The 15,157-nt window shown below is 40.6% G+C and overlaps 1 protein-coding gene across 3 annotated transcripts in view; it reads right to left on the reverse strand.

Annotated features, from left to right (window-relative positions):
* Positions 1–15,157, reverse strand: part of ITGB6 (integrin subunit beta 6) — a 128,530-nt gene that overhangs the window by 12,842 nt on the left and 100,531 nt on the right. For all 3 annotated transcript variants that reach the window (XM_012745274.3, XM_012745273.3, XM_012745272.3), the window contains exons 14-16: positions 11,981–12,203; positions 5,218–5,315; positions 372–491 (exon numbers count right to left, since the gene is read on the reverse strand). In XM_012745274.3, coding sequence (XP_012600728.2) covers positions 372–491; positions 5,218–5,315; positions 11,981–12,203 — 441 coding nt within the window. The remainder of the gene's footprint in view (positions 1–371; positions 492–5,217; positions 5,316–11,980; positions 12,204–15,157) is intronic.

The following is a 15,157-nucleotide window of genomic DNA, read 5'->3' on the forward strand; positions in this document are numbered from 1 at the left end:
TTTGAACCAAGGTTCGCGTGATTCAAACTCACTTTTAAAAACTGCTACGCACCTCTCTGTTAGCCTTTCCTAAAGACATACCTTTCATCTGCATTTCATTTAATCTGCTCACGTTTCTACAATTAATCAGCCAGCTTTCAGGGAAATGATCGGTGCAAATACAAGTCATCCTGTTATCTGTTCTTAATAAGAGACACTGGAACACATCAAACCTTTTAACAGACATCTTTCAATCCTTGAGAAAGTAGAGGCACTCCATCAAAAACTTGGAAATGTCTTTCCTGACAAGCTGCCCAAAGTGACTTCCCGGTTGTTTTCTCATCTCCCACATAGTGTCACTTGCCATTGACAACGGAAGGCAAGCCACCCACCTTTTTCACTGATGCTGTGAATGATGGTTCTCCCCTCATTATCTGTAGTTATTAGGAATGTGATAAGACATTCATTTTCTCCTTGCAGGGAGCAGGAAACAGAACTATCCTTTGAGAAATCTGCAGATAAAGGAGTCATTCATTAGGTTCAATGAGATTCCAAAAGAGATTATTTTTAAAGCAAAGTAGTTGAGTTTAATATGCAAATTAGAATTTTCAGTATTGCAGAATAGGAGTAGAAAAGGCATAGGTTTTTTTTTTTTTTTTTTCCCAAGTCAGGTTTTAGTTTTTGCTCATGTTCCAGAAGAATAGTTCCAGATGTGGTCAATCAGGACTGACCGTCAAATGTACCTCTCAAACCGATGTGGGCAGGATTTCAATAAAGTGAAAGTACTTCAAGGCAGGTACCCACAGCTGTCTTGGGAATAGAATGGCCCTGATTATGGTAATGAGGGGGCTATGTGTTCTTCCTTGCTGAGAGCATCTGGAAGGATGTCTAAATTACATCTTTGCATAGTACAAACTGATACTGATACTTTTAAAGGGGCCTTTTTCCCAATGGCGTAATCACGATTGCTGCCCATATACTGGCACAACAGTAAATATGAATTAATATCAGGACACTGAGACCCAAGTGTTATGTAGCTCAGGGACCAGCAGGATAAAGATAAAGGAACACAAAATGAGAGTTTGCCTATCATTCAGGATAGTTTCTTTCTTAATTAAAAAAATAATCCAGTTATCCTCAAATATTTTCCAAATGGAAATTTTTTCTTATCAAGTTTATTCAAGAGGCAGAAAATAAATGTCATGACGGAAATAGAAAATAAAGTAAAAAAAAAGGACTAATCTGAGATGTCAGTACTATTTTTCAGAAATTCTAGTGGTCCAGCTCCTAGGCCAAACTTATGCAGCAATTTCCTAATTAAAAACAAAACAAAAACAAAAAAGCAAACTTGATTAACAGGTCTCCTATCTTTTAAGTTAGAAACACTTTTTTAGAAACCTGTAAATAGAATGAGTTTGCTCTAAATCTAAACTTTTAAGATATGTGGTCTAATATTAACGTGTTATGACACAATGAGTTAGAATGCTAGATCTGGAACTGTCCTAGATAATCTTGGACATATTCTTCCTAGGCTTACAACCTCTCTCATTAGTTTAAAAATAAAAATGTGTTACTAAAACAGAATCTACGTGTTTCTCTGATTCTAACAAAGAAACATTAAATCATAGCCTATTTTTGGTATAATAATGCCATATCCATAGAAAGATAGAAATATTAAGTTGTTGTTTTTTGCCTTTAATTTATAAGAAAAAAAAAACCTGACAGGGTCTGTAGAAGTATACCTTGTATTATCTATTAAAACAGGGAATAGTAAAACATCTAGCATTATCAATAAGATTTCAGATAATAGATTTAAGTGCACAGTTTTTGAACCCATTAGAAGCATCTATTACATGGGAATATTAAGAAATCTAATTACAAATCACTCTTATCTGGTCATTCCCAAATGTTTGCAATCATCTAAATCACCTGGGAGTTTGGAAAATATAGATTCTGGGGACCTAGCCCTGGGTATTCACATTGGAGAGGTTGGTGGTATGCACAGGAGTGTGTACATTTAGGGAGCTATTTAATAAGCATTTTTAAGAAGATGATTCTGATTAAGAGATTTGGGAACCTCTGGCAACACTTGATTAGTGTGATCTGTGTTATTTCATGTGTTCGATTGCACATGGCCCTGCACATGTAAGTCACACTTTGATTCTTTTTACATGGCACCTTCACTGCACCCCTGGTTACATCCTCACTCCAATTAGCTAGGATTTGTGAAGTCTTGGGGACTATGCTTTTTCTTACTGGAGTGTTGTTTTCTTCCTTCCTCTGCCCCCTCTCTGCCATGACAGTGGCAGTAGGCTCACTCTGCTGCCCTGAATATATTTAATAGAACATTTTATTCTCAGGTAGACAAATATGTGGATGGCTTATCATACTGTATTCAGTAATATTAATCTTGCTTTTTTATTCTCTTTCAAATAGGTGCACTGAAGCCCAGGGAGGCTTACTTTACTTGCCAGGATTATTTAAAGTTTTAATAGAACTGAGAATATGACCTTTGAGTCGCAGCTCCTGTACTGCTTTAATTACTTCACTTCTTTTCGTGACTGTTATGGCTCTAGATGTAGCCCGTTCTGTAGTGTTTTGGTATTGAAATAGTATTATCAAATGTGCAACGAAAGATTTGCATAAGTAGCTGCTAAGGTTTTCTTTTGTTGTTCATAAAAAAAAATGGATCTTTATTTCATATCCTCCTTTGTGAATACCCACAGTTGCTCCTCTAGAATAATACAATGAAAATGAGATCTCAGGCAGTCCATGAAATCATACTTAGAGAAAGAAGAAATGTGAGAATAGGATTGAAGAGGTAGGGTCTGGGAAGGTCCAAGAAGGATGTGGAACATAGAAACCTTCTGCACCACTGAGTTAAGACGACCATGCTTTTAAGACCTCAGCTCTGGGATCAGTTAGCAGTTCTCAAAGAAAATAGTTTCCCAAGAGGAAAAAATAAGGTTCCATGGTCAATTTAGTTTGGGAATTTCTCTTTTACTTTAATTCCTCCCCTTGCCTCTCCTAATGATTCACAATACACAGTTAATTCAATATGCATAACAACGCTCAGAAGTCTTGCAAAAAAAATTTAAAACGTAGTTTCCCATTTCCGAAATTTATATGATCCTGGGAGCCTTTTTCCATTTGATGCTTTCAGAGCTAGTGTTCCATGAAATACACTTGAGTAACAATGCTCTGAGAACATGAATGTTGGGGTAAATCAAAAGCATGACTCAGTAAAATGGGACGAATGAGGTTAAGTCTCATTCTCAAATGTGTTCACCCAGGTTACCCACAGCAGAATTGAGCAATAATTCATACAGATTATAAAGTTAAGCTTATTTTAATTTACTTTCCATGACCTCATTAGCAGAAAGATGTTTTGCTGAAAGACCATATGGAAGAGCAATACAGTGTGATAATTTCAGGGGGGGAGTATGATCAATGACATAACTAGGTAAGTAACTGGAAACAGGACTTATAAAAGGGCTCATCAAAAACGTGACTTTTTAAATCATAGTCTGACAAATACATTTTTCTTTCAAATTCATCCAGATTAGTGCTTTAAGTGATATTAGTAATCCAATTATTATTTTCCATTTCTGGGTTACAATTAGTTGTATCCTACTATTTTGAAGACAAGTTAGTCATATACACAAAAAGAATAATGTAAATAATTTAAATGCCACTTGAGCCCTTGTCTTCCTCTTAAATACAATACTTTACGATAATCTATTCAGAATATCATACACTTAAATATAGTATTAATAACTACATGGTTCACGCCATCATGATTTACATGTTTGTGAGGTTTACTCCTTTTTCCCTCAACACATTAGGCTGCCCATGTTGCTAGTGAATTCAGTCCTAGTCATTTGCAGGGCATTTTCTGCAATTTTTACTCATTTCTGGGAAACACTTGGTAAATATCCCCACTGCTTGCTATGAAATGAACCCAGAAGGCTACACTGAGAGTCTACACTAGTTACTAATGTGGACAGTCCACAAATGCTGCCTTCCTCAGTGTTTTAATGTATCTTACCTTTGGCATGAGTGCGAGGCACACACCATCTTGTCCAATTTACTGCTATTTGGCATGTTTATCTTTGGTCACCAGAAAAGCACAGATGAGGGATTCATGAGCACTAATCCTGTCCCTCCATCTAAGGCAATGCAACTGTGCAGACAGAACTCTCAATTTTGAAACAATGTAAGTCATTTTCAAAGCAATATAAAAGGTCATTAACTTATTCCATTTTGGAAACAAATTAATTTCCATATTCTAATTCCATCTATTCAAGATACATATCTTAGAGGGTCATAAATTATTGTCTGGATTATTTCGCTTCACCTGAGATAGATCCTGGTCACATCGCTAATGTGCGCAGAGCAGCGATTCTACCTGAGCAGCATGATAATGCAGACAATTTGGGATGATACAAAACCAAATTCTCCCAGATTGTCCCTACAGGAAGAGTCAGTCATATTCTTTTGTTTTAAAGTTCAGAAACTAATTTTTAAATGGCCTTCCCAGCTAAAATACAAGCTAAATAATTGAGGTGAAATTTTGCCATTAGAAAGAATCTGATTTTAAGTAATTAAATTTAAAATGACAGATGAAAGCAAGAGCAGAGTTTGCTCAGCAGTTAAAGGTAACAGGCCCTTCTTGTATTTTGGGGGTGAAGCAACATGAAATTAAGGATGGTCATGTAATGCCCAGGTTTGGAAGGTTGACATAAAGGCATATGGAGGGGGGATGGTCACTGACCACTGACCAGAGACTACCCAGTATCTGGGAGCTGCTATCAGGAACATGGTTCTGCAGCTGGCTTCATCTTATCTTGAAACAAGGCAATCCGATGACAAAGGACGATTTCAGGTTTGGAGGCTAACATTTAGCCATTTTCTCAATTTTCTTTCTTTCTACTTTGAAAAACATAGCATTCTGGAATTCTCTACAATTGCATTTCCTAAGTAGAGGTGAACTTGCCAACAGAACTGAGGTCAAATACAATAGCCATGACTTTAAATTGCTCGTGTCCTTTCCCAAGCCATCAAATTTTTGGCCTTATAGAATGCATTTACTCTTAAAAAATGAATGTGAGTGAATTAATACCCTGGTACAAATAAGGTCGAGCTACTAAAAAAGCTCTTGATTCACCGAGTTTCAGGAACTATGCCTCTCTCAAGAACTATGTCAAGGAAATAAAAGCAATTTAAGAGAAGTAGAACCTTCTTCTTCACTGATGGTCACACCAACTAGCTTGCATTTGTCCACACATTCTTCTGGGGCCTGGCCATCTGCAGACAGGTAGCATTCAATGCAGCTCCTGTGGACAGTATTCAACAGTTTGTGTCAATTCATGTTGCTGGGATATAGACATGCAGCTGGAATATTGCTTTACTGTTGTTGCAGTTTGTGCTATAGGAGTAGCTCATAGGTGACATTATCTTTTGTTACTTTTAGAAAGATAGTTGAGTGATATCCAAGAGAACACTAAATCATTCTGAATTTACTCAGTAATCAATGTTTCCCAAGCCAGCTTTGATAATAGCCACTATCCTCTTTATCTGTAATGATTACTTCTGATTGGTTAACAAAAAATAAAAGAAAACAACACAAAAACCAATTATGTAGCTATATTTTCTTTTTACTTTTTCCTAAGGATAGCTTATATTCCTAAAATACGATTAGAGACTAGACAGAGTTTTTAATTTCTTAATAAAAATGGTCTATATCTTAACTAGAATTCTAAGAATGATGAGTGGTCTTTGTATATGTCACACATAGGATTATTTTTTAAATTTCACTTGTTTGTAACTCTTTTTTAATAAGTCCAAGCCTTGATAAGGGTATTTTCCAAAGGAGGAGCAGAGCCTGGATCCTCATTAATACAGACTTCTAAATTAAAGATTATTACTTATAGGAAAAGTATATTTCCAAGAACATAGCCAAAGAATTAAACTACTCTAAAGATGTCTATAGAGCAAAGTAAAACTCACATCTTGAATTAATCTTGTGCTGAAAAATCACTTTACAAATAGATTTCTCTTGGAGTAACCCAAAACAGCAAAAGTTTTCTCACTGTGGACACATCCATGCTGCCTCTCTCTCTACTCCCATGGAAACCACCCCCAACCCATACCTCAGCAAATCTCAGGTGAAACTGCACTTCCTTAGCCACGCCTTCACTAACCCTTAGACCAGTTAATTCCTTGCAATGGAAGCCTGAGGATTTCTCTACAGGAAGAGTGTAGGAGCAACAACCTATATGGCAGTAGGAATATAGACTTTGCTGTAAAGTTGCCTTTGCATTGCAAGTATATTGCATTTATCTAGATTATTTTTTGTCTTTGTTATATGTGTCTTTCTATTTATTAATGAAAAGGAAATTATCCCCAACATCCATTTAAAAATAAGCAAAAGACATTAAAAAACATTTTTCCAGGCCGGGCGCGGTGGCTCACGCCTGTAATCCTAGCACTCTGGGAGGCCGAGGCGGGCGGATTGCTCAAGGTCAGGAGTTCAAAACCAGCCTGAGCGAGACCCCGTCTCTACCATAAAAATAGAAAGAAATTAATTGGCCAACTAATATATATATATATATAAATCAGCCGGGCATGGTGGCTTGTGCCTGTAGTCCCAGCTACTCGGGAGGCTGAGGCAGGAGGATCACTTGAGCCCAGGAGTTTGAGGTTGCTGTGAGCTAGGCTGATGCCACGGCACTCACTCTAGCCTAGGCAAGAAAGTGAGACTCTGTCTCAAAAAAAAAAAAAAAAAACAAAAACATTTTTCCAAAGAAGATATAGAGGTGGCAAATAAACACATAAAAATGTTCAATAACATAAAATATCAGAAAAATGCAATTTAAATCACAGAGAGATGCCATTATGCAGCTATTAAAACAACTAAAATTAAAAAGACTGACAATACCAACCAGTGGCAAGAATGTAAAGAAAGGGAAAGGCTCACACACTGTTGGTGGGAATGCAAATGGGTACAGTTTAGATCACAGTTTGGTGGTTTCTTTAAAAGTGAAGCATTCACACACACTGTATTATTGGCACAGGAGAAATAAAACATACATATGCATATTAAGAATTCTATGCCTATGTTCATAGTAGCATTATTTGTAATAGCCCCAAACTGGAAACAACCCAAGTGCCCATTAAGAAATGAATGGATAAACAAATTATACCGTAACTACAGAATAGAATACTACTCAGCAACAAAAAGAATGATGAACTATTCACCTAAGCAATATTGATGAATCTCAAAATAATTATGCAGTGTGAAAAACATCAGAAACAAAGAAGGAGTAAACATTCTATGATTCCATTCACATAAAATTCTAGAAGACAAACTATTCTTTTGGGAATGAAAGTAAATCACTGGACGCTTACAGGCCTGGGGAGTGCGGGCAGAGTTTATACAAGGGCATGAGGTGAATCACAGATGTGTTCATGATCATGATTATGATGATTTCATGAGTTCATATAACAAAATTCTTCAAATTATACACCATAAACACATATAAACTATAGTATGTCACTTATGTATCAAGAAAGTTCGCAAAACTTGGTTCAAAATAAAATATCTGATCTTCCACTTTTTGGAAAGCAGAAGGCTTGGCAACCCCATGCTGATTGCTGGATCTCTTTCCTCATGCCGGGGGAAGGGCAGCCCTGCATCCATCAGTGCAGAAACTGAGGGCAAGCAATGAAGGCTGCTGTGATTTGAGACAACAGCAACGCTGGTGGAATCACAAAAGCTGTATCCCTGTCCTATAGGATCTCTATTGTTTCTCTCCTCATTTTCTCACCTCTACACCAATGGACTTGAGGTGAACAATGCAGAAAGTCCACAAGAATCCACAAAACCTTTAGATTATTTTAGCTGACAAGAACCTCAGCTATTGGACATGTCCTGTGACTGCCCAAAGCCATAGTCACTGGAAGATTTGTGAATGCACCTTTACAAGATGCACCTTCCATCTGGTTTGTGGCAGGCTCCTCCACACCCGGTATTTCTGTACCACTTATGGTTCACAGCTGACTCCCACTGTCTTCAGAGTGCCATCAGCCCATGGAATGATTGCCACCATCCTTGTAGAATCTCGTGAAAAGGTTCTCCTTAACAGTGTGGGGCATTATGTGACATCCTCCAGGAACAGTGGAATGACTTCATCCTATTCCCAGAAGCACAGGAGCGTGACCCGATAGAGCTGACCTCTACTCAGGATGACCTCTGGTCTCACAGAAAGTGTGGGGTTGCAGGCCACAAATCAGGACAACAAAATCCTTGCATTGTTTCCTTGGAGGTCTTGGGCAGCAAAGTACATTTGACCAGAACCACTGGGAGAACTACTCTCTGTCATCTCACTTTTCCTGCAGGAGCCCACAAAGTTGAGGTCCCCACAAAAGCTGTCCATTCCTTCATATAGAGCCTGTCTGTCTTGTATCCACTCCATACAGTAAACAAAACCCCAAGATTACAGGTAGATTTAACACTAAGGCCTTTATCAGTGCACAGAGCAGAGCAATGTGAGGCAGCCAGTTACCACTCCGTGACTTGGAGGCCGGAAACATTACCAACAAGTGCCATGTGAGACCGAGAATTTCCGTGAAGAAGGGAAGCCTTCTACATAAGCCTCCAGGAGAACCCAGGTTGGGCGCTCCAGGCCAAAACTGGGTCAGGTGTCTGCTTTAATCAGGCAGAAAAAGGAATGAATTCCCCCTGAAGGCTCGGGCTGCTCAAGACTTCCTCCAGGGAATGAGCACAGACGCTTGCCTTGCCTTAAGCACGTCAGAGTGACCCGTGCCCACTGCGCAAGGTGGTAGAGGGAGGTGGCTCCTGCCAAAGAAACTGGCAGAGATTTCACTCTGGCAAGGGCCTCGGGCAGCGTAGAATATGCAGAGTGGCTCCTGTAAGCCCCTCTGCGGGTCTGGAACTCATGGGGAATCTCCCTGCTCTGGAGGTTTGAAAGTATGAGGCTCAACTTCAGACAGATGGCTCCTCACAAAGGCTCTGTGGAGCCGGAACACTGAAGAGACAGCACATTCCTTGCAGGTCTAAGGTCTTTTTCAAGTGTGGACTTTCAGGAGCTAAACAATGTTAGACTTGGAGTTAAAGGCTTTTCCACATTTGCTGCATTCATGAGCGCTCTGCATGCTATGACTGTTTTGGTGGCGAATGAGGCTGGAACATTGGCTAAAGGCATTCTCCAGTGTGAACCACTCGGTGTTGAATGAGGCTAGACATTTGTCTGAAGGACTCTCCATGCTGGCCACACTCATAAGGCCTTGCTCCAGTATCAATTCTCCAGCGTTGAACAAGGATGGAGCTTTCACTAAAAGGTCTCCCACATTCACTGCACTTACACGGCCTTTCTCCAGTGTCACAAGGGTGGCTTTTTGGCTAAAGGATTTCCTACATTGGCCACACTCATAAGGCCTTGCTCCAGTGTGAATTTTCTGGTGGTCAACAACGATGGAGTTTTGTGTAAAGAATTTTCCACATCTGCTGCACTCCCAGGGCCTGTCTCCCCGGAATGGACTCTCTGGTGCTGTATTCGGCTTGCCACGGAAGGTTTTCCCACAGTGGCTACACTCATAACGCTATTTTTCAGAGTAGACTCTTGGGCAGTGAACAGGGGCGTGTTTGTGCCTAGGAACTTTCCCACATTCACTGGACTCATCATGACATTATTTTGACTGTGAATGTCCTCCCCGCACTCTGTGATTTTGTTGGGCTTCTCACCTCAGGGAGAGGCTGGGGACCTCAGAAGCCCCAGCATGGCTAGGAGTCCTTCCCAACTTCCCAACTAGGGAAGGCCGTCCCTGCCAACTGGGGCAGGCGGCGCTTTACACGTGAGGCTGTGTCCGCGTCACTCTGCAAGGGTTTCTTTGTGGCCGAATGCTTCTGGTGCTGGTGACGGTCTGCACATGCTCCAATCAAGCGGGGTTCTGCCTGGATACATCAGCCAGCAAACTGTCTTTCAGGATTGAGACGCATCTCACAGGCACGAGTCTTCTGGGTGGATGGACCTGCCTTAGACTGTGACGCTCCTACAGAAACATGCGGTTCAGACGCTGCCTCCTCATCCTCTGTTCCACGCTCACAACCCAGAGAGGCTGCAAGTGCCAACTTCCCCAGCATCACCTCAAGGCACAGGGGCCTCTGAGCCTCATCAAGAAGTTCCATTCTTCCTGTGAGAAGTAAACGGTGATGGCCTCGAAGGTCATACAGCCCTTTGTGAGGTTCATGTGTAGCGATGGAAACCTGAGCTGGGCCCCTCAGTGCAGCCACCACCACCATTGGTCTGCGGGTGGCTTAGAGCCAGAAGTGGTGGGCGGCGGGGACGAGGACCTGGGAAAGCAGCCATCACCACCGCCGCCACCACCACCATGACCACAGCTGACCCCCAAGACCACCCACTGTGCAGCAGGGAGGACTCTTTCCCTCGTGCCTTCCTGCTCCGGTACCTCTCGTCAAACAAAGAGCTCCCAAAGCTCTGATGGACTCAAGAGCTGCTGAGAAACTTCCCTAGATTATATATTTGTTTAGAGTGGCTTTGCAGAGCCCTGGTGAAGATCTTAAAATCTCTACCCCTTTGTGCATGTGACGGCTGCACCACCTGGTCTGGTAGCACTATCCCCTGCCATACAGCCCCACAGTACATCTATGTCCCCTATTGCACTGTCAGCCCAGATAGCACCATAATCACTTAAAAAAAAGTCTGTCTTTCCCACTAGACTTTCACAAGCTGTGACTATAGGAACTATAACTATTTCAGTTGTTACTCTATGCCCATGCTAACATGATTTCTGGCATACAGTAGGTACTTAATACCTATCTGACCTATTGGATAAATGAATACCCACATGAATAAATGGAAAAATGGACTCGCCTCAAAACTAACATAAACACCAAGGAGATCCTCTACCTGGTTCCCCAAATTCAAACTATTTTGATTGTTAATTTCCTATCTTATAAATCCGATTTAAGATTGAATCATGTTCACGGAAAAGATGAAATAGAAAAGCAATGAAAGAAACATCTTGACAGGACATTTTACATTCGATTCTATTCAAATAATTCTAATCAAGTCCCCATACTTCTCCTGGCACATGTATTACTTTGCCAGAGACAGTGACAGAGAAGTTTTGACACCTGTGTGGTGAGTAACCACTGAGTGAAAAATTGATTTTCTCACTCTGTTTACATCAGAAATGCAAATGTCACCATTTTGGGGACCGGAGTTGATGAAAATATGAACTGCTTAAGCATATCTGCTGCATAATACATTACACACTGCGGTATCATAACAACCTTTCTGGAGACTTGCTTCACTTGAGCTATAAAATTTGCCCCAACTTCATTAAGAAAATGGGAGAGGGGAGAGTTGTTATTGTTCACATGATATAAAAGAAAATGTAATACACAGTAACCGTGTATAGTCACAACCAAGGAAAGGAGCCAAAGAGCATGGGTGGCAAAGAAGAGGGAGGGAATGAAAAGCTAAGATTGTCTTTCTGCCTCTGCCTCTGTGAGTCTATAGATAGGAATGAGTCAGTAAGGTCAGGCTACAAACTTCTAGATAAGAAAGAAGCTTGTCTGTTTTCCCTGAAAAGGTACTGGCTACATGTGGCTGTCGTCAGCCTACCTCCATGGCATTCCTTCTGTGTGACTGGTATTGTGACTGAGAGGTGATCTGATGTTATCAGTGTGGGACATCAGCTCGACTTCCCCATGCTAGCCTCTAGCAGAAATGTGACATTGTGATTCAGATAGTCAGGACTGAGAAAGAGGCAAGTGAGAGACGGGTTTCCAGGCCGAAGATCACAGAGGCCCTGTGGGTTTGCGTGTTTTGATGGACGCTTGGGGACCGACCCCAGCAAATACAATCTGAGCTCTGAGTTTACACTGTGTCATTATAACTTTGAGCACCATGAAACCTATCCACAAAAGGGACCAAGGAAATACAGACATTACCGTTTAGAGTTACAGGGGTCACCGCAGGTAGGGCATCGTTCACAGGTTGGTCCTGAGGCTCCGGGGTTCGTGCAGACGCACTTGCCACAAACGCAGTCCCCACGCCCGCTGCAGAGCACCCCGTCTTGGGAGACGCAGGAGTCCGTGCTGCTGGTGCAGTTGCAGTACTCGCCTGTCCAGCCGCTCCTGCACACACACTCGCCGCAGTCACAGTCGCCGTTATCTGCAAAACAAAATGCTGTGAGCCTCAAACGGCCACGGGCAGATTTGTCGGGGCAAGGGGCATCTTTTCTCATTTTTAAACACCATCAAAAAGACTACAGAAGAAAGTGAGAAAAAGTGTGTGTGTTGGGGGATAGGACTGTAGATATATTCTATCTAATATGTTTTGCTAACTCTGTATATTTATTGATCTAGTCTCCTAACTGGAGATCCACTTGATTACTTGATGCTATATCAAACAGAATTTATACCCAGATGAAATGAAACAGTCCAGAAAGCCCATAATAGCTACTTGATATGTGCATGTGTCCACATGCATGTATATTTATTGTTCTCTTCATTTTTTGCTTTTAATTAAGGTGCCATAGGCTAAAGATGCAAGACAGGTCTGGGTTAAAGCCCGCCCCTCCACATCATTTCAGCTGAGTGATCATGGAAGTCTTATCTGTAAAACAGAGAGAATAAAATCTATTTCCAGTACTTGTGTCCATATGAGATAAAGTGCCACATTCTTTCACCAGTTAGATGCCCCAGAGACATACAGTAAGTGCTCAACAAATTCGTAATGTAACAAATTTTAATTGAGCATATATTATGTACCAAAGATTGTATTAGGCATAAGGATATAAAATTAAATAATACGAGGTCACTGAATTCATAATCTAGTGTAGGAGGCAGGCAAATAATTTACTACTACTAATATATACAATGCAGTGTCAGAAGGACTATATATACACCGGGAAAGAGAATGATGCTTGAGCTGAATTTGAAAGATAAAGATAGAAAATAGAATGCATTTCATTTCTGTGCCAGAAAAAGGCACACATAAATGATAGAAGTATGGAATCCCAAGACCTAATTAAAACCCATGGTAGTTCCTTGTGGATAGAGCCAAAATGCTCACGGAGTGTGGCAATAGGGAAGCCTGGAAAGGCAAACAAAAAGTCAGAAATTAGATCATGAAAAGCCTTATGGACTAAAGGAAGAGCTTTTATCCTGAAAGTTATGAAATTTCAGGTGAGGGAGAGACCTAAATAGATAGGTAAATAGATATGTGTCTAGAAATTTCCTGGCATCAGCAGAGAGACTGAAAAACCATTAGGAGGTTCTTGCAGGACTAGAGGCAAGAAGATATGAGAACCTGAACCATGGCAGCACTACTGGGAGCAGGGGTGAGAGGATATCTAATTCAGGGATAAGATGCTGAGGATGTCAGTGTGATTGGTACCCAGTAAAGGATACAGGAAGAAAGAGAGGTGTGGACTCCTCCCCAGGTGACCAGAGTGGGCAGCTAGGTGGGTGACATGGTTTTTCACTGACCTGGAACAGAAGCTGCCTCATGGCCACTGCCATATACCCAATGCCTGGCACAGAGTAGTTCTCAGTTGTTGAGTGAATAAATGGTTCTCAAGCAGACGAGGAGAAACAGATTTGGGTGTGGAAAACGATGAGTTCACTTTCAGCCCTGTTGAGTTGGAGGGGCCTGTGGGACATCCCAGCAAGTGGTTGACTATGGGCTTGAAGTTTAGGATTTGGGAAAGGTGGTAGTTAAAGCTGTCGTGGATTAGGTCACATAGATAAAGTGAGAAAAGCTCTGAAGAGCATCATCATTTAAAAAGTGATCAAAGAAGAAGATCCTTACAGAAGAGACCTAGAGGTAGGAGGAGAACAAGACTGATGTAGCAGACGCCTGGGGCAGAGACAGTTGATGGGAGGCACAAGGACACTTGCTGTAGACAAGTGTCCCGTTTAATCCTGAAGAGTCCCCTTGGATCTGGCCACATAATGATTTATGCAATACTCTAAAATAACAAATAAATTGTTTAAGATAATGAGCTTATGTGTTCTTCCCATAATATTTTTTTGGGTGTCTGCCATGCCCAAGATACTAAAATAGGCACTGGATGTTCCAAACAAATAACAGTTACTTGCAAACTCTCATAACTGGTGTTTTTCTTCAGAAAAAGAAATGTGCATTTAGGCATTTAGCCTCACAAGTTTTGCTCTTCCAGCAAAATTGAAGATTACCTAAGACAATATATAACAGTGTTTATGACAGTGCCTGGCCCATAAATAAGCACTATATAAGTGTTAGTTATTAGCATTGTTCCTAAAATCTATCCAGTAGGAAGAATTTGCAGGTGAAATTATCCATCAATATTAAAATTCCTATACTTTTAATGAAAACAAAGCAGATATAAAAAAATCACAAGTGAAGCAGGTTTCCACTTGTAGGAGACACTGCCAAGTTACTGCAGAAGGAAGGATTCTAGGCTTTCTCTTACAAATGTTGCTCTAGTAGCTGGTTACTTTTCTAGCTTCATGACTGGGCTTTAAGGGACTCGGAGTGCAAGAATCCTTGGCTTAACATTCTGCTTGGTGAAACATAACAGAATAAGAAGATGATAACCACAAAGATTTTGAAGTTGGATTATGATTGCTCCTGGTGTGTGTGTATATGTATGTGCATTTTTTAATGAGGGGATATGTCTTAAGAAATGTATCATTAGATGATTTCGTCTTTGTATGAACATCATAGAGTGTATTTACACAAACATAGATGGTATAGACAACTACACACCTAGACTATATGGTAAAACCTATTTCTCCTCAGCTGCAAACCTGTACAGCTTGTTACTATACTGAATACTGTAGGCAACTATAACACAATGGTAACTATTTGTGTATGTAAACATATTTACACATAGAAAAGGTACAGTAAAAATACAGTATTATAATCTTATGGGACCACTGTAGTACATGTGGTCTATTGTTGACTGAAACATCATTATGTGAAGCACAACTATATATATGACTGTACATTTTCTCTATATATTACTCTCCCTCTTCCTCTCTTTCTCTTTCTGTCTCTCTATGAACACACACACACACAAATACATATATATATATACACAGATATACACACACACACAGATACTCCTGGACTTACAGTGA

Source organism: Microcebus murinus, chromosome 8 (genome assembly GCF_040939455.1).
Source record: "Microcebus murinus isolate Inina chromosome 8, M.murinus_Inina_mat1.0, whole genome shotgun sequence".
NCBI lineage: Eukaryota > Metazoa > Chordata > Mammalia > Primates > Cheirogaleidae > Microcebus > Microcebus murinus.